We start from the raw sequence: 26340 nt of genomic DNA, 5'->3' as shown, positions 1-26340 counted from the left end.
TCCCTCAACGTATCCCTTCGCAGACCTTGATTGTGTGGATTGGGCATTGTGCTCGGAGCTGGTAGCTAGAAAATCAAAAGGAAAATGCCATGGTCGTCCCTGCCCTCTGGGACCTTGTGGTCTCTGTGTGACCTTTCATACCTACTTCCCAGATGCCCTTGATAAATAGCAGGAGGAAGAGATGTCAGGACAGTACAATCGCTACAACTCACTGCGCGTGGCCCTGATCTGACCAGCTGATACACACATTTACATACATCAGCTCACCTGACGCTCACCGCGGCCTTAGCCCCATCGGCAGGGTGGCCCCACACAGTCTGTACTTGTTACCTCTCTGCACAGAATTCTACGGGAGCACAGGGGAGAGACATCAGGCAGCGAGAATGTGGTCAGGGGAGGCTTCCTGCAGGAGGTGCCACTCCACCGAACCTGGAAGGGCAGGAGTTGGCCAGAGGAAATGGGATGAGGGAGGGGGTGGGAGTGAGAAGGTACCCCAAGCAGGAGGCAGGAGGGAGCTGGGTTGCTCCCAGACAGGAGTGAGGAGGGACAGGAAACAGGAGAGGCCTATGGGCAGATGGGTTCTCAGCCAGGGATCGACCTGACCAAACTCCTGTTTCTCCCTAGAGAACGGGCTGGAACCCAGCTGCTCCTCCCTGTGTATTTCCCAGATGTGCCAGTTGAGGCTGTGCAGCTGTTGGAGATCCCCTGGAGGAAGAGGGGAGCAGGGAGGCTCCCGCCTTCTTGCTCACCCCTCCCCTAAAGGGGCCTCTTGCCTCCTCGAAGCACCCCCTGCACCCCCAGGTTTCCCGTCTGCAGCCAGACCCTGATGTGGGTGTTCTTTCGCCATACCTGTTGGGGCTGCACTTTGAGCTCTCAGATCAAGGAGCTGGGAGCCCTGGGATCTGGACCCAGTCCACCCCTAACCACCCCGGAACCTTGGAAACGACACCAGCTTAAAGGGGCCTCCTAAGCGCTGAGCAGGCCCTCCTGGGCTCCCAGAGCCTGGACCCTCAGCACAGATCACATGATGTCAGGACTGCCCAGCTACGGGCTCATCAAGGACTGTGGCCGCTCTCCTCTCTGTCCCCCGGCACTCAGCAAGAACAATGACAACCAGGAGAGTGACTGTGTGCACCCTGCTGGCCCCCACAGGCAGTGGCGAGCAACAGGACCAGCCCCAGCCCACGTCCTGCTGGGGAGATAGGCAGCCCGGGCAGAGATAAAAATGCCAAATGCCAAAAGGAAGCTGTGCAGGAGAGCCAGGCTCAGGCGGGCAGGGCTCCCCTGAGGAGGGGACGTCTGAATTTGATGTGAGCCTCTTTTGGGAGAACCACGCATCTGGGGTGGGCTAAGGCTAGGTTCACCTAGCATTTGTTCACGCTCAGATCTGAGGCACCCGCCTCTGCCAACTGATGGGGGGGGGGGTGATCTCCCAGCTCCCCTGGTCCCCCATTTTGGGGAGTTTGAGAGCCAACTCAGCAGCTCCCAGCAGGGGTAGCCCCAGCACCTGCCCATCTCCTTGCTGTGCTGAGCCTCTTGGGTGGGAGAATACAGGCCTGAGCTGCTGTGCAGGAATGAATGTGAGGGACTCGGGACAGCAGCCCCAGCTTCCACCACCTGCCTCCAGCCTCTTCCGTTCCCCTGCCACCCCAGGTTCTCTTCCTGCACTGCCTCCATGTCATAGGACGGGTGCAGGGGAAGTAATGCACGCAGTGGCTCCATCTTCACTCAGCCCTCGGAGAGCTACTACTCTTACCCCCATTGTACAGATGAGAAATCTCGTTTCTTCTGAGGAGCATCCAGCTGGCAGAGAAAGCCACCCTCTTCCTAAAACCCCTACCCCCAGGCCTCCCCTTTCCCACTCTCCCATTTCTTGGACTCACCAATCCTCAAACTCGGGGATCTCTCTTCGCAGAGGGTGCTCCTGTAGGAATTAAAGTGTCAAGGAGGAAAGGGCAGCTAAAGGTCAAGTTCATCCCTGGAGCTTCGGCCTAGGAACCTGGCACCCCATCAGAGAAGCCACATGGTGGCTGCTGCATAGGAAATTTCTGGAGTTGAGCAGGAGACCACAGAGGTGGACACTGAGACCAGAGAGAGGAGGCCACACAGCCGTGTGCAGGACTGGGCCCAGCCTCCCCTGGAATCATGAGTCCCTGCACTGCCCTTGGAAATGATGAGGCAGGGCCATCTTCTCTGGGCTTCCTTCCTCTGGACCCCTCTTGGCTGGAGATCAGGGATAAGAAGGTGATTAAGACACATCCTGCTCTAAAGGGTTTCCCAGTATGGTTGGGGAGATGGCACCCCACCAAAGAACTATAAAACTAAATAGGAATCAGGAGGAAGGCACCAGAACTCGGACTAATGGGCAAGGTAGGGTGGCATCAAGGAAGGCTTCCTGGAGGAGGAAACCTTGAGCTGGAAAGTATATGTTGGGGTGGGCTCCGTGAAGCCCGTTTGGGGGTTGGGGGCAACGGGTGCCACAAGGGTCTGGCATGCTGAACAACAAGGTAGAAGGAGAGAGGAGAGCCAGGCCAGGTCCTGTAGGCCCCCAGGCAGGGCTGGGTGTCACCATGAGCAGCTGCGGGAAAGGCTCAGCTGAGGACTCCTGGGAGGAGGTGAAGGTCCAGGCCAGGATGCTGCTGCCAGTCCTTAGGACTGAGATTCCATCCTGGGCTCTGAGCTTGGGCATCCAGGACTCCCAGGGAGGGGTGAAGGTGGGAACCCTGGGAAGGGAGGGAACCTCCCCAAGGTGTTGGTGTCCCTGAGGCCTGCACAGGCAAGCCCAGTGGAAGTCCCTAGCTTTCCCTTTTCCCTGCTTGCCCCTGGCCTTCTCTCCACCTCCCCTGTCCCAGGGTCTCTGCTTCCCCTCTCTGCACCCTTCCCCAGCCCCACGCTGGCCCGGAGGGCTGTTAGGGAGGCCTGTGTGGTCCCAGGCCCGGAGACTGTCCTCAGGGAGGCCTGTGTGGTCCTAGACCTGCAGGCGGTTCTTTCCAAGGCAGCACAGAGGAGGTTAAGAGTAGGGGGTCTAGATCCATCCAGATCTAGCTGAATAGGAATCCTGGCCCTGCCTCTCCCCAGCTGTGTGGCCTCGGGTAAGTAGCTGAACCTCTCTGGGTCTCAGCTTCCTTGGAAATGGCGGTCACAATCGACCACGCTACCGTATGAAGCACCTGGGACACACTGGGTGCTCCGAACCCACAAAGGGGCAGAGATGGGTTGGCCTTGGACAGGGAGACTGCGGGCGGACGAGAGGCTGTCCGGCGGCTTCCCGCGGAGGGGCGGGGCCTCGGGCTGCTCTGAATTCCCGGACACCTGTCACCCCCACCCCCGGGAGGAGACGAGCTCGGTCCTCCGAGGGAAACTAAGTCAGCGGCGGCGGCGGCGGCGGCTCTGGGCGCGAGAGGTCAGCCGGCCCGCGTGGCGGCCCCACTCGCAGCCGCGCGGCTCCTTTTGTCTGCAGTCCCCCGCGCCGCCCGCCTCCCGCCTCCCGCCTCCCGCCGACACGGCCGCCGCCCCCGGGCGGAGGGAGGCTGCGCCGCAGACCCACGCGGCGGCCGGCCCGGCGGGCGCGCGGCGATGGCGGCGCGGGGCGGGCGGCGGGCGCGGGGCTCGGGCTAGCGGCGGGCGGCGCGGATGGCGGGCGGCGCGGGCTGGGCGGGCGCGCCCGCGGCTCTGCTGCGCTCGGTGCGCCGCCTGCGCCAGGTGTTCGAGGTGTGCGGCCGCGACCCCGACGGCTTCCTGCGCGTGGAGCGCGTGGCGGCGCTCGGCCTGCGCTTCGGCCAGGGCGAGGAGGTAAGGGCCCCGCGCGCCAGGCCCCGCGCCCCGCGTCCCCCCATCCCCACCCCCGCCGGCCTCCCCCCACCCGGCTCCGACCCCCCTCCACGCCCCTCCCCCGCTCCCCGGCCTCTTCTCCTGCCCGAGGCGGCGGCCGCACCGCGGGAGGAACCGCCTGGGGGACCCTCGCTTCCGCCCTTAGCGCCGGTGCTGCGAGCGTCATGCCCGGGGCGTCCGCTCTGCCCATCCTCCTGCCCCGCAGGGCCGGTCCCTCCCACCGACCCGCCACCCCCCGGTGTTTGGGGCACGGAGCTGTCGGGACCCGGCCTGGGACCCCGGCCCCGGCCCGCCGCGCGTGACCGAGACGCAGAGGGCTGTGCGTGGGGCTCCAGGCGGGAGGCGTGCGCCGGGCTGGGCCTAGCGGGTGGGGAGGACAACTAGGGGCGCACCGCAGCCTGCGCCCTGGACGGCACCCCTGCCCGGGACACAGAAGGAGGGGTCTGCTGTGACCCCCCATTCAAGCTCCGATGGGAGGCCTGGCTGCCGCGGGTCGTGGCGGCGGCGGCGGCGGGCCTGGCCAAGCCGGCCTGGGGAGCAGCGCGGGCTGTGTTCCCCGGGCGGCCTGCGTCTGTTTGGGGAAAGCAGGCATCGGTGATGTTGGTTGTTCTCGGGGCTGAAATCAGAGGGCGGGCGCTGCTCCGTTCCATCAGCGCCCTCTCCTGCCGCGGGCACAGGGGCTGGTGACTGTCTGGGGGAGGGCAGGGCACCCCCCGCCTCCTGCTGCTGTGCACTCCGAGATGGTCAGGGGAAGGAGGCCCAGAGCGGTGAGTCTCCAAGGCCTCAGACTGTGCATGGGGAGCAGGGGCCCCGGGGCTCAAATGGGCACTGGCTGGCACTCTGTGCCCAGGACAGCTCCGGCCGCGCATTTCAGAATACAGGATACCCAGGGCCTGGCTCGACTGGATCCAGGTCTCCCCGGCACCTGCAAGTGGGTGATAGGTGGTCATCTCTCCCTGGCACCTGGGTGTGGCCTGGACCTGGGAGCCCCGGGAGCAGTAGGTGGAAGTGGATGAGGCAGGTGTCAAGCCTGGGAACTCAGGTAGCCCATCCCAGGATGATCATGGCTGACGTTCCGTCGCAGCCCACCAAGCCTTTCAGCAGACCTTGCCGCCCTCCTGCTCCTCCGGGCTTTGCTCAGGGGCGCTTTGTGCAGCCACCGGGGGTCTTCTCCTTCCACAAAGGCCGACCAAGCCCCTGCGCTCCCCTGAGGCAGGCTGAGTAGCCCCCGGGCACGGGGAGAGCCCTGGCTCCTTCCTCCCAGGACGCTGGCTGCAGGGAGGAAGAAGCCGCTGGCTGTGGCTGGAACCCGGAGTCCCAGAGCCCGGAGCCTCGGTGGTGGGTATCATCTTATATCCTTCCAGCAGCCCCTGGAAGGAGGCCACGTGGGCTCAGCCCTGAGCCCCTAGCACCCCCCTCCCACCTTATCCCCTGGCTGGACAGTTGTTAAAACCTTCTCCCTCATACATTCTAGAGCCAAACCTGCTTGCTTGTCACGTCGTCAGTGAGGTTCTGCACAGGGACTCTCATGGGTCTGTCTTCTAGGTGGCAGCCTTAAAATATTTGAAAACAGCGCTCCTGCCCCCTTCACTCCTCCCCACCCATCTTCCCTTCTCCAAGCCAAAGCCCCTGTTCCTGAAGCCCTAAGACATTCCCACATGACCCGACAGGGGCCAGACCTCTGGCTTCTAGGCTACTCACTGACTGTGTGACTCCGTTTTCCTAGTTATAACATGGAGGGACTGGACCAGGAGACCCCGCGGGACCATTTCAGCCCAGCACTCGCACAGGCAGGTGGCTCAGAGTGCGGCTGCCTTTTGAATGGTGCACCACACCATCCACACCCAGGAGTGTTTCTTAGAGACCTCTGCCAGCCAGGATTGGCTCCATCCTGGAGGAGGGTCAACCATTGCTCTCTACTTAGAGCACAATCTTATATCCGTGCAGAAGTTTATAACCACTGTAGAAAATTAGAAATATGGAGCCCGGCCAGGGTGGCTCAGTGGTTGAGCGTCGACCAAGGAACCAGGAGGTCATGGTTCGATTCCCAGTCAGGGCACATGCCCGGGTTGTGGGCTCGATCCCCTGTGTGGGGGTTGCAGGAGGCAGCCGATCCATGATTCTTTGTCATCATTGATGTTTCTATCTCTCTCTCCCTCTCCCTTCCTTTCTGAAGTTAATTATATATATAAAGAAAAGAAACACGGACAAGCAAAAATAAAGGTATCATGGTCCCACTTCCCAGGGAGCCCCACTGTGGCACCTTGGTCACGTGCTTCCAGAGCGGTTTCTATGCGTATATGTGGATTTTCTCTATACAATGAGATCATGCTATGCAGCTGTTTCATAGCCTGTTTTTTCCCCAGTTAAATGACTCACATTTTTCTGCTTAAATAAATTCTCAGCTCATTTAATTGGCAGACCTTATTCAGATTTCCTAGTTGGCCCCAAAATGTCCATTTTTTTTCCTGTTATGTTTAAATTAATTTTCTCTTCGGATTCTTGAAACTGTGTAGTGTAGCCAGTTGTTGTGACCCTTAGGTCTCTCTTACTCGAACGCAATTCCTTTTGTTTTGCAGCCCTCACTGTTGAAGAGATCAGACCTGTTGTCTGTGTCAGTGATCTCTTGAATCTAAACCTGTTACGTGGCCCTGTTCCTACCAGATTCCATCCTGTCCATTTCATTCCATTGTAACAGGCACAAGAGAGAATACCAAATCCTGGCTCTGTCTCTCTCAGAGGCTGCGCTGCCTGCAGGTTGGAGAAGCTGGGTGTTCACAAGGCTGGTTGTAAACGCAGGGCAGGACCACGGACAGGGCCTCGCAGGGGCGGTTGTGCTCTCGCTGTAGGGTTGACTGAGACCCATAGAAATGCATTTTGCATCCCTACTCACTACACACCGACTTTATTTCACGCATGCATTACAAAATAGGATTGTCATTTCCCGGCTGGTAGGGATCCTTCCAAAATGCTCTGTATCCCATCCTTTCTATTTCATTTGTTTACAAACGAGGTAGAGCCCTGGCTGGTGTGGCTTAGTTGGTTGGAGTGTTGTCTTCTACACCAAAAGGTGGTGGGTTTGTTCCTGGTTAGAACACATAACCAGGGAGCGTGCAGAAGGCAGCCCACTGGTGTTTCTTTTTCTGGCACGCTCTCTTTCTCTTTCTGTCTCTGTCTCTCTCTCGCTTACTCTCTCTAAAAATCAAAATTTATTAAAAAAAAATAAAAACAAGTAGAGACCTTGATTTCCCAACCCACTAGTGTTCCAGGGTGGACAGCTACCATTCGTTAGATGTAGGGTTTAGTGAACACCAATTATCCACTTTTCACCAACAACCCCCGGAAAAGAAGGGATAGCAAAGTCAAATGCTTTGCAAAAATCAAAATATACTAGGTTTCAAAGTACACAATAAATATTCATGAGGCCATGCTGATATAAATTATTCAATGAGTGAATAAATAAATACTAGGAGACTCTCCTGTACGGATTCAAATAATTTCTGTAGATAATTCCTCATCGAGGAGGCGGAGCTGTGAAGGTGACTGCCTTCCACTGGGCACAGTGTGGAAGGAGGGGGAGAGGAGCTTTACAGGGGAGACGCTGAGAAGCACTCCCTTGCCAGGGGGTCAAGGTCGACAACAGTAATTGGTCGGGTAGATATGAGGTGATGAGAATGGCACTTTACCTCTATGACCTTCCTCCCAAAACCATCGCCCCAGTCTGGTCATGAGAAAAACATCAGACAAAATTCTACAGAATGCCTGATTAGTACTCCTCAGGCATGTCAAGGTCATCAAAGCTAGGGAAAGTCGGAGAAACTCCCAAAGCCGCGCGGTGTCCTGGGAGGCATGGCAGCTGACTGCACGGTGGCATCCTGCAGGGAACCCTGGAACAGGGAGAGGACACTGGGTGAAAACTAAGGAACTCTGAATCGAGTACGGACTTTAATTAATGATAAATGCTATCAGGCTCAACTCGGAGATCCCCTACTTTATTGACTTAGGAATCCTAACAGAAAAGAGGAGCCAAGGAAATTTAATGGAAACATGACCTATGTGTGAGACACAATGCTTGGCCTTTTGAAGAATGTAAAGAGCCCTGGCCGGCGTGGCTCAATGGTTAGAGCGTCAGCCTGTGCACCAGAAGGTCACGGGTTCGATTTCCAGTCAAGGGCATATACCTCGGCTGCAGGTTCGATCCCTAACCGGGGTGTGCAGGAGGCAACCAATCAATGTCTGTCTGTCTCCCCCCCCCCCCCCCCCGCCCCTTACTCTCTCTAAAACTCAAAGGAAAAATATCCTCACCCTCCAATAAAAAAGAGAAGAGGAATGTAAAAATGATGGGGACACCATTGTCCCAACCCTGGAAACCTCTGATACAGTGAGAGCAGCACCACTACACCACGGGCATAACATGGTGGCCCAGGGCCCTGAACCCAGGCTCACCCCTGACGTCTTGTTTTTTTTCCTAACCTCTCTGCTCATCCACAAACTGGGGTGATAACAGTTCCCATTCTGTAGGGTTCTACCGAGGCTTGAACACGTGAAGACGTGGAAGGGGCCCAGTCGGGTGCCCACACAGCGCAGGCATGCGGTCGGAATTGCGGCTGCAGTTACTGTTGTTTCCTGGATGCCTGCAGCGTCTTTGAGAGGCCGGTCTGGGCTGGGAGTTTCTTGAGGTCAAGCTGTGGGCCCCGTCTCTGGTGCTCTGAGCCCACCCTCCTTGTCCGCCTGGTCTGCCAGCCCCTCTTACATCCTTCCAGCCGTCCGGGCTGATGGGAGCCATGGGAAGCAGCCACATACACCTTGGGCCGCATTCCCTCTTACATATTCTCCCTTTTCCAGTCTGAAGACCGTCCTTCTTGCTTGGGAAGTGGGAACAGGAGGAGCTGAGTGGCGTCTCTGTCTCCCTTTAACACGGCAGCCTCTCCCCCTGCACAGAGGGCTTGTCCCTCCTGCTGGGAGTGGCGTCCCCTCCAGCACCCCAAAGGAGGCTGTGAGTTATGTGGGGGTGGTAACTCAGCTTTGGCCAACCTGGGACAGGTCTGTAACTTCCCTCTTCTTTGCCACCCCTCCCCCCCACCCCCACTCCCACCCCCGGGTGTGGCCAGAGGCACTGGAACAGGGTGCCTCCTTGTTCCTGTTAAGCAGGAGATGAAACAAAGGCCCTCTGGGCCCCCTTAGTCCCTCCTCTGGACCAATGGCTGCCACAGAGAGATGCTGGCGCCGCCTGGCTGCAGCCTGGGGTCTGCACTGGCAAAGCGTTGGGGTGCTAGGATGGGCTGAGACTGATCAGAAGCCAGGGCTGGGGTCCACCTTTGAGATTCCTGGGCTCCCAGGGGCAGGATCACCCTGAACTAAAGCTGGGCTCTGCCCACAAGGAGGGGAGATTGGGTGCTGAGGAGGAAGTAGCCATGCCCCTACGTCTGTGGCTGGAGCTTGGGGGGTGGGGAAGGGGCAGGAGGAGAGGCTCAAGGGGAAGGCAGGGCCCGGTCAGGACAGGCTCGGCCATCCTCTGTGGACAGCGGGGAGAGCCAGGCCGCAAGGTCAGATGTGTGTGCTGGACCCGGAGGGGCTGTGACACGTGGTCAGAGGAAGAAAGCCCTCGGGCAGGGGCAGGAGGGCAGGATTGTTGGGCCCGAAGGCCTGCAAAGCCCAGTGGTCACTCCAGAACGGTAACATGTAAGGATCTTTCGGAGAACAGGCCGCCCCTGTGTGTCCCACCCGAATGGGGGCCTGGGACAGATGGCAGAACTGGCAAAACAGGGAAGGCCCAGGTGCTGTCCGCCTGGCAGGAAGGGTGGGGGTGCCTGTGGCCCATCTGTGGAGAGCAGGACAGGAGGGGGCCCCGGGGCACCTGCTTCCTGTGTTTGCCCACCTGGCGCCACCCTGTGCCCCTGAGCTTGGAGGTCATTGTGAAAGCGGGGACTGAGGCTGCGGCCCGAGGGGCGTAGGAGTGAGCACAAGGCACCGAGCTCTGGGCTCGGGCAGGGAGGGGCGAGCCCCAAATGGGAGGCCAGCACCCTGGGGCCTCTGGCGCCGCCTGCACCACAGTTTGGCTGTGCTGGGAGGAGGGGCGGGTGAAGAAAGCCCAGAGTCGGGCCCATCCTGTTGGACATTCCTGACCCAGCTGGGACCCATGTGACAAACTCTGGGGGTTATAGCTTCGTTCCCAGGACACTGGGTTCTAGAGAAGTGGGAAGCTCTGAGTTGGGGAGGGCATGGCGGGGTGTGGCGGTGGGGGTGGGGGGTGGGGTAGGTGTGGTCTGTGCCTCCCTGGGTGGTTCTGCATCGGGCCTTCCAAAGAGCAGGTGGAGAATCTCAAAGCATCAGCTGAGCTCCCTGGGGTGCTGGGCATTCACCCTTTTACTGGTGGATGCCTAAGGGTCAGGGTAACCGGGGAGGGCAGAGTGGCTTCCTGACCTGGGCCCAGGAACCTTCCCCAGCTCCAGAAAGAGAACCAAGGAAGCAAAGAAGGAGAGAGGATCTAGGCAGGGAGGGGGGGGGGGGGATTAGGGGTGGGGGTGGGGGAGGAAGCAGGGCAGAGGGAGGAGCGCTTAGCTGGTGGCCGATGGCAGAGGGGGCAGAGCCGGGAGAGAGGCTGGGTGGAGGATTCCTGCAGACATCCCAGGGCCCACGGGCAGGAGCCAGGAACCCGGGAACCTGGTGGGTGAGGGTGGATGGCTAGGAAGTGGACCAGGGCTCCACCACCTTCTGCCTGGTCACCCTGCTTAGAGGGCAGTGCAGATTGGGGGCTGTGCAGCCACCCAGTGCCTGGTGGGTCCCACCCAAGCGCCCTATCCCAGGGGACTTGGTGCAGACAGGAGCACCATGTTCCTGGGTCCATTTGTATGGGGTTGGGAGAGGGGTTCTACCCCAGCCCTGGAGAGGGTGTGTATGGGGGCTCCTCAGCCTCCTGCTACAGGGCCCCTTTGGCCCGCCCAGTGGGCATCCCCGCCCCAGGCCCTGAGCAGTCCCACCAGGTTGAGCCTGATCAGAAGGGGAGGCTGACAGCTAGCTGGGTTTGACGGTTAGAGCTGGGTGAACCGGACCCGGGCAGGATGGAGGGGAAATGCCCGCTGGCCTGGAACAGGGTGAGTGTCACACCAGGGTTAACTGCTGTCCTTTCCCTGCCCCCACAGGATTGGGTGAATGCTCTGAAGGTTTTATAGAGTTGTCTTCATGGAAATACCTTTTGCGTTTGGTGGTTGTCTTAATACATATTTCCAGGATTTAAGAAAACTTTCCCCTTAACATCTTGCATACCTACTCTATGCCAAAACTCTCCCGGCTCTGGGAGGCAGGAGTGGCCTGGAGCTTGGGTTCCGGTGAGAGACAGGCAGGGAATCAGGATGATACCAGGTGGTGTTAGGTACTAGGAAGAAGCATAAAGTACAAAAACCGATGGAAGACTTTTGACCTTAGCATGACCTTGGGAGGCCTCTTCTGCCGTAGGTGGGCATGTAGGTGGGGCCTGGAATGAAGTGGGGGCTCTACCTTGCAGACCTCTGGGTCATTTAGGCAGAGGCAGGAGGGGCCTGGGGGTTAGAGGCACAGCAAACCTTGAGTGAAGGGAGTGGGCAGGGAGATGGGGGGAGGGGGGGAAGGCAGGGAGAGCAGTGGGGAGGTGTCACTTCATCCAGGTGACAGATGCTTTGGGTAGGAGCAGGGGAGCAGCAGGTGGAGAAGTGGCCGGATTTAGATAATGAGCCTGCTGGACCTGGGGTGTGAGAGAAGGCGAGAATTTGAAGTGGAGGAGGGTTGGGCGAGGAGTCAGGAGCTCCACGTTGGCCTGTGAAGCCTGAGATGCACCTGGCATCCAAGCAGAGATGTGCACCGACAGTGGATAGATGAGTCCAAAGAATGCACCTCAGCCTGCTCCTCCTGGCCGACCCCTGGTCCTCTGTCCCCTTTCTTCTACCCCCGACCTTAGGGCTCACTGCCCACAACAGAGAAGTTTACATGAGGGAAAACACAGACCCTGATCAACCTGTGACTCAGCCAGGCTTGGGTTTGGGGGTCCATGGACTCAGCTGGGCTGGCTTGGGACATCTCGTCTACCAGGGAGGAAGGTGTCTCAAGACGCCTGCCTACCCGTCTTCTGTCTGGGATGCTGACTGCCCATCTGCCCAGCCTTTCAGTCAGAGAACTGCCCCTCGCACCCTTCCTGCACAGAGTAAGAACTGGCTAGAGCAGCCGTGGGCAAACTACGGCCCGCGGGCCTGATCCGGCCCGTTTGAAATGAATAAAACTAAAAAAAAAAAAAAGATCGTACCCTTTTATGTAATGATGTTTACTTTGAATTTATATTAGTTCACACAAACACTCCATCCATGCTTTTGTTCCGGCCCTCCGGTCCAGTTTAAGAACCCATTGTGGCCCTCGAGTCAAAAAGTTTGCCCACCCCTGGACTAGAGCCATAGCTAATTGCTCGAACATGCTGTTGGCATGACTGCCAGCCCTCTCTAGGGAATCCTGACTGGAGCCACCCCCAGCTGGAGTTGGGCTCTTTGCACCCTTCTGTCCCTCACTGCCTCCCCCTCTCCCAGCATCTTCTGATCCTTGGAGGCTCCCCCGGGAGTCAACAGCACCAATTCCTTGCAAACTGCTCCCCCTCTGGGGTCACTGCTTAGGGGTCTGTTGTCCATAGCTGCATGCTCTTGGGGACAGGAGGGGCAAAGAGCTCTGGATCCAGAAGCTTGTATGCCAGTGACCCAAGAAGAGAGTGGCCTCCTGGTGCTATAGTCCAAACTGTAGCTCTGAGGATGTCTAAGTTCCCTTCAGACCTAAGACCTTGAGTCTAACCCACGTCTCACGTGCTGTGGCACAAAACTCAGAGAGGATTGCCAGCTTCCTCCGGAAGTCTTTGTTGATTGCACATGGGCTTAGCGGGGACACTGTCCCCAGGGAGATCCCAGTCCAAGGTCAGTACCTGGACAGGGTAGACAGAAGGATGATTCACACCAAAACAAAGCTAAGAGGGGAACAGGGGTCCATGCAGGGCTTATGTTGCTCTAGAACAGCCCTGCCAAGAGATGGCGACTCAGTGCCACCCAAGGCAAGGCCACTCCGTCTGGACAGGCTCGGGCTGAATTCTCTCGCACAGTGAGCTAAGGTCTGTCTCCTAGCACACCCATCTGCTGCTCATTCTTCCCTCTCCCCATCCATCCAACCACTTACCTGCCCATTCAACAATGCATCCATTCATACATCCACTTATCCATCTAGCTATCCACTCATCATCTTCTCCATTCAGACATCTACCTGCTCATCCATCCATCCACTCAGCCATCTGTCTACCTGCCTGTTCACTCACCAATCAACCCATTCATTGACCCATTCACTTATCCATTCATTACCCATCCACCCATTTCTTCATCCATCTGCTCACCCATCTTTTCACCAGTCTCCCCAGCCTCCCCATCTATCCATCCACCACCCAACATTTACTGACTATCTACCATGCACAGGCCTAAGCACAGATCCAGGGATGGGGACTGGCATTTTCAGGGAGTGGCAGGTGGCTCTATATGGTGCAGGTGTAGGAAGGGCAGGAAGGTGAGGGCTCAGGCTGGGGCCGGGGTCACATGGTAGCCTTATGGAGGGCTCAGCAGCTGGGATTGTGTGACTGGCTCAGATGACTTTTGGACGGGCAGCCAGACACCAGCACATACCTACCCTCATTGGAGTTAGCTCACTTCCCGCAAAGGCCATTGGGTCTTCCGGACCTTATTGGAAGAATTGAGAGCCCAGGTGCTTTAAAAGGTGCTTATTATGATGGATGGACCTCAGTTTCCTTATCTGTAAAATGGGGACCATAGCCCCTACGTGTAGGACTGTTTGAGGATTGGAGAGGAAATATAAAGACCTAGCACGGTGCCTGTTGGCATCGGTTCTGCCCACCTCTCCATGACCGTGTTGGCGTCCTGCCGTTGTCAACCCTCGGAGTGCATCTGACCCTTTACCAGGTAAGGGGTACTGGTACTTTCCCGGGCACAGGCCTCCTTGCTCAATGGCCAGTTTCCCCCGCAGCCACTCATGACCTTCTGTGGGCAGAGGGGATGAGGGATGAGTTGTGCCCACTGCCTTCCTATTTCTTACTCCCCTTCACCCTCACAACCACCCCATGAACCCGAGAGGGGTCCAGGGGCCCACAGCAGTGGAGGAGCTGGGATACAAACCCAGGACTGTCGGGTTCCGTAGCTGCCCGCAGTTGGGAGTCCCAGGTTCTCCGGGGGGTCAGGAGAGGGAGGAGGATCAGATCTGAGCTTCAGAAACCCGACACTGCTCAAACCCGAGGCTTCCTGACTCTGAACCTGGGTTGTCTGGGTTCAAGGTGGGAGCAGCGCCTGGCAGGGACCTTAATGAGAAGTAGGTTGTCATCTGCAGGGTGGCGGGTGGGGGCGCTGCCAGGCGCTGGGCCACTGAAGAGGCTGCTGTGGGAGGTGACGGGTGTCATCAGGAGCTGAGGCTTTAGAGCTGCGGGGCCGCCTGCCCCTGCGCCCTGAATGATGCATCAGCACCACTTCCTGTTCAGATGACGATGAAAGGGCCCGGGAGGCATGCTCCGGCTTCCCGGCTTCCCGGCTTCCCGGCTTCCCTCCGTGAGCGTCTGCAGTCCTGGAGGCGAGGAGGCAGGGGCTGGGCTCTCACACTGGACCCCCGCCTGCACCCTGTCCACGTTCCCCGGGCTTCTCTGCTTTCTTGGCCCGAGATGCAGGCTCTTCCCAGCCATGGGGCCCAGCCGTCCTCCGCCCCTTCTTGCACCCAGTCCCTTCCAGATCCCCCGGCGCCTCAGGTCAGGCCAGGCCGGCTTCACTGTTCTCCCTGTGCCATTGAGAAGCGGTTGGGCGCCGGGGTCCTGGCATCAGGCGCACCTGGTTTGAGACCTGGCTCTGCCTCTTTCGAGCCGTGTGACCCTGAGAGGTTACTTAATCTCTCTGTGCCTCAGTCTCCCCATCTGCACGGTGAGGGTGACCTGAGCCATATGTGTCACGCCTGTAGCACCATGGTGACCCAGTCAGTGCTGTAAATACTGGTTATGTGACTGCTAGCACTCACCCCAGGCTTTCTGGGGGCGCTGCCCGATTTTAGTCTCATGGATCCTACTGAGCATCTAGGCACGCGTGGTGCTAGAGGGTTCTATGCTAAGGTAGAAGCAGAGGGGTGACACAGCGCCATCGCATTCCAGACAGACGCACCTGGGAGTATTTTGGGGCTGGGGAAAGGAGACTGAGGAGGGAGGCCACTGCCCAGTTCCGGGGCCAGGGGTGACAGAGCTGATGGAGAGAAGGGGCGGGGCGGAGAGCAGCTGCCGCCGTCTGCAGAGCTTCACAGCCGCTGCGCTGGGTGCACAGGAGACAGCATCACCTCAAGAAGCGCGGGGAGCATTCCTGTGGATGGCCTCCCCACCCCCATCATCAAAGGACACCTCCTCCGGAAGCCTCCTGCAGGTGTTTCCTCGCGTCTCATTGGTCAGAAATGTATAACATGCTTTTGCCTAAGCCAATCACTGGTAAGGGGGATGAGTCCACCGGACTGGCTTGGTCCAATCAGGACTCATGCTCTAGGGCTGAGCTGCCCAAAGCACCAGGTCAAACAGGAGGAGAGGGAGGGGCCGTGTAGAGGTGGCCACGCCGATGGGTGTACGCCACTCTGCGCTTCAGTCCTTGTCATTATGCCTTGACTTTATAGATCGAGGGGCTCCCAGATCACACCCCAGAGTCCCCGAGCGGTAAGTGTACCTGCCTCCGGGAAAGCCATGCGGGATGGCGACGTTGCCTCCAAGCCTTTACCGCCATCTGCGTCTGCTCCGGTTTCCTTCTCTCCCTCCCCACCCCGTGCCCAGCCCAGACACCCCTGGGGAAGCAGCACCTTCCATATGAGTGTCACCCAGCACCCTCATTTCCCAAATGGGGAAACTGAGGCCCGTCTCCTGAGACCGTTCAGTGAGGTCACTGAAGGCCTGGGGCATCCCTGAGACTGCAGAGGGGCTCGGCGCCCACCCTGCTTGGTCACCTCAACCCGGGCGAGAGCCCCGCAGCCTCCCTGCCGGCCGGTGGCCCTCCGCCTGCTCCCGCTCGGTGGAGGCTCACCCTCGGGTCCCTCTTAGGCGCCTTTGCACAGGGCACTTCTGTGAGGCCAGTCTCCTTGACCTGACCGTTGTCCTGTGAGCGGGTGGGGAATGCATTAAAGGCGTGGCGCTGGGGCCCAGGGCGCGGGTGACTTGCCCGAGGTCGCACCGTGAGTGGCATGGAAGCCCAGGCAGTCAGCCTTAGGGGCAGGAGCCCTGAGCAGACACGCGGGGCCCCAGGCTCTGTGGTCCCCATCCTGAGATTCTGAGCAGTTTTTGAACAGGGGCCTGGCATTTCCATTTTGCACTGGGCCCCACAGATTATGAAGCTGACCCTGAGCCCCGGGCTTGTGACTACAGCATCGCCCCCTTCCCCGCCCACCCGGGGTCCACTCAGGGTGCGTGGGACTGATTCGCTGGGACAGCCATGCCCGGGGGGGGGGGGGGGGGAGCGGGCTTCTGGAGGATGGGCCAGGGTGCAGGGCCAGGGTGCAGGGACCCGGGTCTCCAGCTGGCTTTGCTGAAGCTCTTGCCTGACTCCCCTCCACCCTCCTCCTCTCCCCTCCCACAACCATGGGGAGGCCAGTGCTGCCCCCTCCACCTCTGTGCCCTTGTCCCGGGGTGGGGGTGGGGCTCCAGAATACAGGCCCCATTGTGTGTCCTGATGTCAGGCCGCTGGGCTGCCAGGGAAAGTGGATAAAGAGGCTGCTCTGAGGCCCCCCAGGTGGTAGGAGGAGGGGCCCACAGCAGGGCGGGGTTTGAATGCCCTCCCACCTGCTGTGGGATGAGGCCAGGCGCTGGCCTCTGGATCTCTGGCTGTAAGATGGGGTGCCCAGCTCTCTCCAGCCTGTGGGCGGACCTGAAGGAGCACCTCGCAGGTACTCAGTGATCCCACTCCTGGGAGAGCGCCCCACCTGTGAGCCACAGGGTGTGGTTGTAGTGTTGTTACCAAGTTCGCCATCCAGGCCCTCAGGAGAGAGGGCAGCCATCGCAGCGTGGCTCCCATGCCCTTGACCCTCAGGCCTGCCCTCTCTCTGACCTCACACCTTGACTATACTCCCCTTCTATTCACCCTCCTGCCCTGCCTGCAGCCGCCCAGGCCACTTGCTCAGCAAGGATCCTCTCCCTCCCTCCCCTGCTCCCTCCTTCTCCCTGCTGAGCCCTTCCCCACCCCCGCTTCCAGGAGAAGACTGTCCAGCTAGTCCCGGATTCATGGTGCCCCAGTGTCTCCAGGGATGCCCCATGAGCTTAGGGCCTCGAGGTTGGCTGCCCTGTGCTGGCTCTCAGCTCCAGCAGCTGCCGCAATCCCTTCAGGGGGTGCCTCCTGGTTGTTCTAGCCCAGGGGTGGGCAAACTTTTTGACTCGAGGGCCACAATGGGTTCTTAAACTGGACCGGAGGGCCGGAACAAGAGCATGGATGGAGTATTTGTGTGAACTAATATAAATTCAAAGTAAACATCATTACATAAAAGGGTACGGTCTTTTTTTTCAGTAGTTTTATTCATTTCAAACGGGCCGGATCCGGCCCGCGGGCCGTAGTTTGCCCACGGCTGTTCTAGGTGCTGCCTATGGTTCAGGACTCTGGTGTCTGGGGCAGGGGATGGCACAGGGCTGAGCAGCTCCCCCCAGAACTGAGGGGTCCTGACAGCACTTCTTGCCTCAGGAAGTCTTAACAAACCCTGACTCCATAGCGCCCCCCCACCCCTTCCTCAGCGATCCAGGCCCATTTGCCTGCCTGCCTGCCTTCCATTGCAGCTGCGTTTTAAGCTGGGAGTGTCAACTCCACCCTCCCCAAGCCGGGCCCTGGCGCTCCCTGTGCAGGTGGAGAAAACCTCAGGCACCCGGGGAGCCTGGTCACTGCCGGGTAGCAGGACTTGCCACTCAGATGTCGACGGGGTCCAGCAAGTGAAGGGGTGGGAGGGTATTGGGGGGGTTACGTGGTGATCTGGGGAGCAGAGCACACGCCTTTTCAGTGATGGCGAACCTATGACACGCGTGTCAGAGGTGACACGCAAACTCATTTTTTGGGTTGATTTTTCTTTGTTAAATGGCATTTAAATATATAAAATAAATATCAAAAATATAAGTCTTTGTTTTACTATGGTTGCAAATATAAAAAATTTCTATATGTGACACGGCACCAGAGTTAAGTTAGGGTTTTTCAAAATGCTGACACGCCGAGCTCAAAAGGTTCGCCATCACTGGCTTATCTGAAGGGGCTGCTGCAACTCAGCTTTGGCCCGTCGGAGCCGTGGGCAAATATGGGCCCAGTGTTGCCAACTATTCATGTTTTCGTGTGTGCAGTTTCCTTGACTTAAAAACATTTTAACTTTACAGACAGTAAAAGTCACTTATATGGGGGAGGGGCGTATGATTTCATGAGGGTTTTCTTTAAAGACTTTTCTTAATTGACTTTCAGTGAGAGAGAGGAAGGGAGAGGGAGGGAGAGAGAAACATCGATGTGAGAAGGAAACATTGATCGACTACCTCCTGCACCCCCCTACCAGGGACCAAGTCTGAGCCCCGGAACCGAACCTGTAACCTCCTGGTTGCATGAGCCGGACGACGCCCAGCCAGCTGGACCCCCCAACCCTCCCCACGCCCCCTTCCCCACCAGGAGCTTTAACATTTGCTTAGATTCCTGTAACCACACGGCCATCAGGGCAGAGAGCAATCCACCCCCAGGTTCCCTCACGCTGCCCCTTTGTGTTCAGACTCTCCCCACTCCTTCCCTCGGCCGCCACTGATCTGTCCCCCGTCCTCACCGTCCTCACCGTTTGCCTCTCCACGTTGGTGGCCTCTGAGACTGGCTGCTTTCACTCGGCACAGTGCTTTTGCGATTCATTCATCCGGTTGCGTATCAATAGCTTGTTCCTTTTCGTGACAGGACAGCTTGCTTGTCCATTCACCTGTCGGGGGACCTCTGGGCTGTCTCCAGGTTTGCGCGGTTTTGTAGAATGCTGTCACTGACACTCGTGGACAGTGTTGCTGTGTGGCTGTCAGTTTTCGTTTCTCCGGGGTAAGGAAGTTCTATTCTTAGGTTGCTGGCGTTTTGATCATGAATTGGTGTTGGATTTTGTCAGTTGCTTTGTCTGCATCTGTTGGGAGGATCGTGTGGTTTTTCTTTCTTAGTCATCTTTTCAGTAACATCAGTTGATTTTCAAATGTTGAACCGGCCTTGGTGGATAAATCCCACTTGATCTTGGCCGTGGGGTATTTCATACATTTTTTCTTGATGATCGTTGTGTCTATGCGTATGAGGGATTTTGGTCTGTGGTTTTCTTACACTGACGGCTGTGTCTGGTTCTGGTATCAGGGTGATGCCACAGTAAATGAGTTGAGAAGTGTTCCCCCCTCCTGTTTTCTGGAAGATATTGTATAGAATTTATGTAGATCTTTCTTAAATGTTTGGTGAAATTATTTGGGCCTGAAGTTTTCTGTTTTGGAAAGATGTAAACTGCGAACTTGATTTCTTTCATAGTTATGGTCATATTACCTCTTTCTTCTTGTGTGACATTTTTTTAAATTAAATTTATTGGCATTACATTGGTTAATAAAATTATATAGGTTTCGGGAGTACAATTCTATAATACATCATCAGTATATTGTATTGTGTTCACCACCCCAAGTCAAGTCTCCTTCCATCACCATTTATCCCCCCTTTACTCTCTCCTATCTCCCCCCAGCCCCCTTTTCCCTCTGGTAATCATCATATTGTTGTTTGTGTGTACGAGCCTGTTTGTTTTTTTAATATACTAGAGGCCCGGTGCACAAAACTTTGTGCGCTCAGGGGGAGCGGGGGAGTCCCTCAGCCCGGCCTGTGCCCTCTCGCAGTCTGGGACCCCTCGGGAGATAACGACCTGCTGGCTTAGGCCTGCTCCCGGGTGGCAGAGGGCAGGCCCAATCCCTAGGTGCAGCCCCTGGTTGGGCTCAGAGCAGGGCCGATTGGGGAGTTGGGGCGCCGGCCCCTGTCATGCACAGAGCAGGGCGGATCGGGAGGTTGCGATGCCACCCTCAGTCATGCTCAGGGTAGGGCCGATTGGGGGGTTGGAGCACCACCCCCTGTCACACTCAAGTCAGGGTTGATGGGGAGGTTGCGGCACCACCCCCTGTCACGCACAGAACAGGGCCAATCAGGGGGTTGGGGCGCTGCCCCCTGTCACGCACAGAGCAGGGTCGATCAGGGGGTTGGGGAGCTCCCCCCCCCCCCCGTCATGCACAGAGTAGGGCTGATAGGGGAGTTGGGGCACCGCCCTCTATCACCCACAGAGCAGGGCCAATCAGGGGGTTGGGGCACCGCCACTCTCACACTCAGGGCAGGGCTGATGGGGAGGTTATGGCTCTACCCTGTCACACACAGAGCAGGGCCCGTGGGGGGGGGGGGGGTGGGGGCGCCGCACCCTGTCACACACAGAGCCGCAGGGCGATCAGGGGGTTGGGGAGCTCCCCCGTATCAGGCACAGAGCAGGGCTGATCAGGAAGTTGGGGCGCCTTCCCCTGTCACGAACAGAGCAGGGTGGATAGGGAGGTTGTGGCCCCGCCCCCTGTCACACACAGAGCCGCAGGGCGATCAGGGGGTTTGGGCGCTGCCCCCTGTCACCCTGATCCCGGTGCCGGGAGGCCTCGCGGCTCTGCTGATCCTGGTGCTGGGAGGCATATTACCCTTTTACTATATAGGATAGAGCCCTGGTGCATGGGTGGGGCTGGCTGATTTGCCCTGAAGGGTGTCCTGGATCAGGGTGGGGGTCCCCACTGGGGTGCCTGGCCAGCCTGGGTGAGGGGATGATGGCTGTTTGCAGCTGGTCACACACCCTTCAGGGTGGGGGTCCCCACTGGGGTGCCTGGCCAGTCTGGGTGAGGGGCTGAGGGCTGTTTTCAGGCTGGCAGGTGACTGAAGCTCCCAACTGCTCCTTTTTTTCTTTTTTTTTTCTTATTCTGGGCCAGCTTTAGCTCTGGCTCCAGCTCTGAGGCCTCTGCTGCTGAAAGCAGGTATCTGGTTTGTTTGGGTTCTATAATCGAAACAATGTATAACTCCAGCTCTGAGATCCCGGCCGCCTGAAAGCAGGTTTCTGGGGTTTTGTTTAGCTTCTGTATTTGTTACAATGTTTCAAACTGCAAGCTCAGAGGCCGGCAAGGCAGGCGGGGAACGTTGGAGTTCTCCGTAACTGAAGCAAGCGTAACTCATGTTCGCTTCCAGCTGCCTGGCTGCCGGGCGCCATCTTGGCTGGCAGTTAATTTGCATATCGCCCTGATTAGCCAATGGGAAGGGTAGTGGTCGTACGCTTTTTACCATGTTTCTCTTTTATTAGATAGGATTTTTATTGATTTCAGAGAGGAAGGGAGAGGGAGAGATAGAAACATCAGTGATGGGAGAGAATCACTGATTTGCTGCCTCCTGCATGCCCCCTACTGGGCATGTGCCCTTGACCAGAATTGAACTTGGAACCCTTCAGTCTGTGGGCAGACGCTCTATCCACTGAGCCAAACCAGCTAGGGCTGAGTTTGTTTTTTTGTGTTATTTTTCTTCTTAATCCTTTCACCTTTTTCACTCAGCCTCAAAACCCTCTCCCCTTTTACAGCTGTCAGTCTGTTCTCTGTATCTATGAGTCTGTTTCTATTTTGTTCACTAGTTTATTTTGTTCATTAGATTCCACCTAGAAGTGAGATCATATGGTATTTGACTTTCTCTGACTGGCTTATTTCACTTAGCATAACGCTCTCCAGGTCCATCCATGCTGTTGAAAAAGGTAAGGTTTCCTTCTTTTTTACGGCCAAGTAGTATTCCATTGTGTAAATGTACCACAGCTTTTAATCCACTCATCTACTGCTAGGCACTTGGGCTGCTTCCAAATCTATTGTAAATAATGCTGCAATGAACATAGGGGCGCATATATTCTTCCGAATCGGGTTTTCAGGTTTCTTCATATATATTCGCAGAAGTGGAATCGCTGGGCCATAAGGCAGTTCCATTTTTTTATTTTTTGAGGTAACTCCACACTGCTTTCCACAGTGGCTGCACCAGTCTGCATTTCCACCAACAGGGTCCCCTTTTCTCCACATCCTTGAAAACACCTGTGTGTTGATGTATTGACGGTAGCCATTCTGACAGGTGTGAGGTGGGGGCTCATTGGGGTTTTAGTTTGCATCTCTCTGATGACTAGTGACGTTGAGCATCTGAAATTGGATGGGTTGTGTTTTTTCAAAGAACTAGTCCATTTCATCTAAGTTGTAGAGATTATGTCCACAAAGGCATTTGTAGTGTTTCTTTATTAACTCTGAATAACTTAGCCTTTCTGAGCCTCGGTTTCCTCACCTGTACAACGGGAATAAAAATAGTCCTTGGTTGTGAGGATTCAATGAATCCATAAGCGCAGAGGCATGGAGCAGGCCCGGCACAAAGGGAGAGGTGCAGAGCCCTCGCCTGATTGATGATATAACCGCTAATTTTATGAGGCACTTCACCTACAGACGGAGCCAGCTTATCTCCCTTGTTCAGACGAGGCGGCTGAGACCTCAGAGAGGCAATGACTTGCTTGAGTCCATCTGGCTTGCAGAGCTCAAAATTAGGGAGGCGTGGGCGGCCGGGCACAGGCTCAGGGAGGACCTGGCTGGCGATCAGGAGAGAGTGTGGCAGCGGCAGCAACGCGAGGAGCACCGTCTGGCCTGAGCTAGGAGAGCTGTGACCCCGGGGAATGAGTGGGGAAGGAATCAGCCCGAAGAGACAGGCAGCAGAAATAGAAGGGGAAGCCTGGTGGTGGAGTGGCCCAAAAAGGAAAGCACAAGCTATTACTGCAGGGAAACAACCCGTTTCCCTGGCAGCCAGCCGCGTGGCCAGCTGTGTGAGCCCGTGACAACCGCTGCTCTGCTCGGCAGTCCCTGCCCAGCCCCGTGCGCACCCCGCGCCTGGCCTGGGAGCGAGCGCAGCCCCGGGGCCCAGCCTGTGTGGTGGGTGTGCTGCCAGGGAGGCCCCCAGCGTGGTGACCCCGGCTCACCAGAAGATGATTTGCTGCTGGTTATTTGCTGAACTTGCTATGACCTTGAGCAAGCCCTCTGCTCCCTGGGACTTGGCCTCCCTGTGTACAAAATGATGGCTGGGTCAGCTGAATGCACCCCCCCCACCCCCCCACCCCCCCACCCCCCCCTCCAGTGCACCAGCCAAAGGTTATCTAGTCCCGGAAGGTGAGGCTCCTGGTGAGCAGGGTGCGGGGCTCCAGCCACAGGGTGAAGCTCCTTCCATACACAGGCGACGGGGAATTGGAACGACACTGCAGCCCTAGCCGGTTTGGCTCAGTGGATAGAGCGTCAGCCAGCGGACTGAAGGGTCCAGGGTTAGATTCCAATCAAGGGCACATGCCCTGGTTGCGTGCTCGATCCCCAGTAGGGGGCGTGCAGAAGGCAGCTGGTCACTGATTCTCTCTCATCATTGCTGTTTCTCTCTCTCCCTCCCTCTCCCTTCCTCTCTGAAATCAATAAAAATATATTAAAAAAAGAAAAAGGAAACAGCACTGTAGTGCAGCCTGTCAGCAGGAGCCCACCCAGCTCCGCAGGAGGGCAGGAGAGGGCAGGGGTCAGGGAGGAGTTACCCCTATGTGACTCCCTGGTGTCTACCTTCCCTGAGCCTCAGTCTCCCCTACTGTAAAATGGGGACTTCAGTGGTAGCTGCTGTCAAGATCGTTGTGAGGATGCGATGAGACTAACTACGGCCAGAGTGCAGCACCGCGCTGCAGCCTATGGAATCCTCCACGAACCCAGCAAGGATTACCAGTACTTCCCTGTATACGCTACGCTGTTGTTTATTTGGAAAGGCATCGAGCTCACAGTCAGGGCATTCATGGGCATCCCTGGCATTTATTGTTACTTACAGTGATCCTGCCTGCTCTTCACAGCGCTGGACAGCAGGTGGCACAGCACTTGCACAGCCACGGCTCTTTGAAGAGCCACAGCTCAGGGTGTTCCAGGGACTTGCAGTGGCCCTGGGACCCCCTCTATCTCCTGTCATCAATCCCCCACCCCCTCCCCCACCCCACTCAGACTGGCTCAGTGTCTCCTTCCCCAGAGGGAACTGACTCTGTGGATTACAGACCCTCATCCACAGCCTGCTGCCTCTGAGGTGGGCATGAGGTCAGGGCTCCGCATCAGCTATTCAGCATTGACTTGCATCAGATCATTAATGCATAGCCATGGGCCTTGGAGAGGGTTGTAGGGATGAGCGCCAGGTGGCCTGGGGGTACGGGTACCAGCTCATCCCTGCACTCATAGACTCCCTACAGTGCTGGTGACTCGAGGACAGGCGGAGAGGAGGCAGGACATAGCTGGGTCGTGGTGGCTCTCCACAGCCCTGCAGGTGGCACCTGGCCATTGCTACTCTCAGAAGCCATGTCATTGCCGGGCAGTGTCAGAGGCTGTGTTGTCTGGGGTGGGGGTGAGGGTGGGGGTGGGGTGCAGCTGCAATGCTAAGGAGGCTCCCATCGGATGGGCCAGGAGCTGGTAGAAGGCCACCTTCCCCCTTCACTAGAGTTCCTCTAGCCTTTCCTGAGAGCCTGCTAAGTCGCAGGTTCAGGGGGTCACGCCTCACCCCCAGACTCACACCCACGTGGACAAACAGGGTCAGTGGGAACAGAGGCACAAGCGTTGAGCTCCTGAGCTCGGGGGGGGGGGAGGGGGAGGAGGGATGTGCGTGTATGGTCTCTCCTTGCTCACTGGCCATCTTCTAAAGCCCAGTGGGCACATGGCCGTGATGCCAGCCACCGAGTGGCCAGGGCTCAGACCCCTGCTGCACTGGACGTCTCCTGTGGGCGTGCAGGGAACATGGTCCTTGCGAACGTGCCATGGGCTTCAGAGCATGTGGGGGCGGTGGGGGGTGGCCGGAGGATTCTGCCATGACAGTTTCAACAAGAGCAGCAGCGACAGGAATCCCTTTCCTGCACCACAGTTTCCAAAGTGCTTTTCCAGCCCCCATCGCCTGCCGTCCAGCTGCCCGCTGTGCCTTAGCTACTGATGCGGTTGGGGGGTGGTGTGCCTGACAGCAAGTGTGTGTGTGTGTGTGTGTGTGTGCATGGCTCTGTGTGTGTGTGTGTGTGTGTGTGTGCATGGCTCTGTGTGTGTGTCCATGTGACCATGTGTGTGATGAGCCCTCAGCCCCCAGCATAGTGCCTGGCAGGTAGGAGGTGCCCCGTTGTTGCTTGCTGAATGAATGGCTGAGTGAATAACGCAGGAATGAATGCTTTGTGTGCTGTGGAGGGGCTGCCACTAACTTGCAGGCTGATTTGGAAGTGGGCTTCTAGAAGAAATACCAGAGCTGGATTTCAGGTGCTGGAAATCATGGGGGAGGTGGTGCGGGGAGAAATGGCTCCAATTAATTAGAAAAGATAGTTCTGGCAAAATTGACCATTGCCAAAAACTGGGAAAAATACCCAAGCTTGCAAGTTGCTCTGGTGGAAGACTTGAGACATTTTTAGAGAGAGCAATTTGGCAACTATTCTCAAAAGCCTTACAGACTTAGATGTTTTAGAGAATCATTTCTAGTCATTTATTCGGCCAGTATTTATGAAGCTTCTACCATGCGCCAGCCATGCTGTGAGCCACTAGGTACACAATGGTGATGAAAACAGACATGGCCCTTGCCCTCAAGGAACATATTTTCAAGAGGGGAAGATAGGAATTAATAAAATTATCATAAACATATAGTTACACATTGCAACAAGTGGTTTGGAGGATACGTACAGGGTACTGCATGATTGGGTAATAGCAGAATGGGCTTAATTAGGTGCAAGTGGTCAGGACAGGCTTATCCGAGGGAGAAACATTTAATAGAGGTACAAATGGAGACCTGAAGGATGATTAGATGCTGTCAGATGATGAATGGGGAGGATAAGCAGTTGAAATACAGAGAAGAGCATGTGCAAAGGCCCTGAGGCAGAACCGAGCTTGTTTTGCTGGTGGAGTTGCCTGTGTGGCTGGAATTCCGTGAGTGACAGAAAAAGTGGGAGGAGACAGGCCAGAGAGGCCAGATTAGATAGGACCTTGCAGGCCATGTAACCGAGTTGGACTTTACCCTAAGTGCAGTGGACAGTTACTGGATTTTAAGCAGAGGAATAGATGGCATGATCCCGTTGGGGTGGAGAATGAGTTGGAGGGGCTGAAAGTGGAGGAGGGTAGAGGAATGAGGAGATTTGCACAGTCGGGGAGGGCGATGATGATGGCTGTGACCAGTCTGATCCCAAGAGTGAGGTGGAAGGAAAGGTAGCTTTAGGATTCAGTATTTGGGTGTGGACTGGATGTGGATGAGAGGGACAATGATGCTGACATAATGATTGCTTCGTATAGACAAAGGGGAATTTGACCAAACGTTTCCCAGAATTACAATTTTTTAAAAAAGTTGTTAAAACTATGGGTTGAGCCCTGGCCAGTTTTGCTCGCTCAGTGGATAGAGCGTT

General features: G+C 56.9%; 1 protein-coding gene across 2 annotated transcripts in view; it reads left to right on the top strand.

Moving 5' to 3' along the window:
* Positions 1-3607: 3607 nt before the first annotated feature.
* RAB11FIP4 (RAB11 family interacting protein 4) overlaps positions 3608-26340 on the top strand; it is a 100072-nt gene continuing 77339 nt past the window's right edge. Inside the window, exon 1 of one of the 2 annotated variants that reach the window (XM_036340607.1) lies at positions 3608-3792. In XM_036340607.1, coding sequence (XP_036196500.1) covers positions 3634-3792 — 159 coding nt within the window. In that variant the 5' untranslated portion in view covers positions 3608-3633. Of the gene's footprint in view, positions 3793-15470; positions 15566-26340 lie in introns of those variants that run through there. The other variant, XM_036340608.1, reaches the window with a different exon arrangement.

Source organism: Myotis myotis, unplaced genomic scaffold (assembly GCF_014108235.1).
Source record: "Myotis myotis isolate mMyoMyo1 unplaced genomic scaffold, mMyoMyo1.p scaffold_m19_p_17, whole genome shotgun sequence".
Lineage (NCBI taxonomy): Eukaryota > Metazoa > Chordata > Mammalia > Chiroptera > Vespertilionidae > Myotis > Myotis myotis.
Note: the sequence above shows the minus strand (reverse complement) of the source record. Positions and strands in the feature narration are given on the sequence as shown.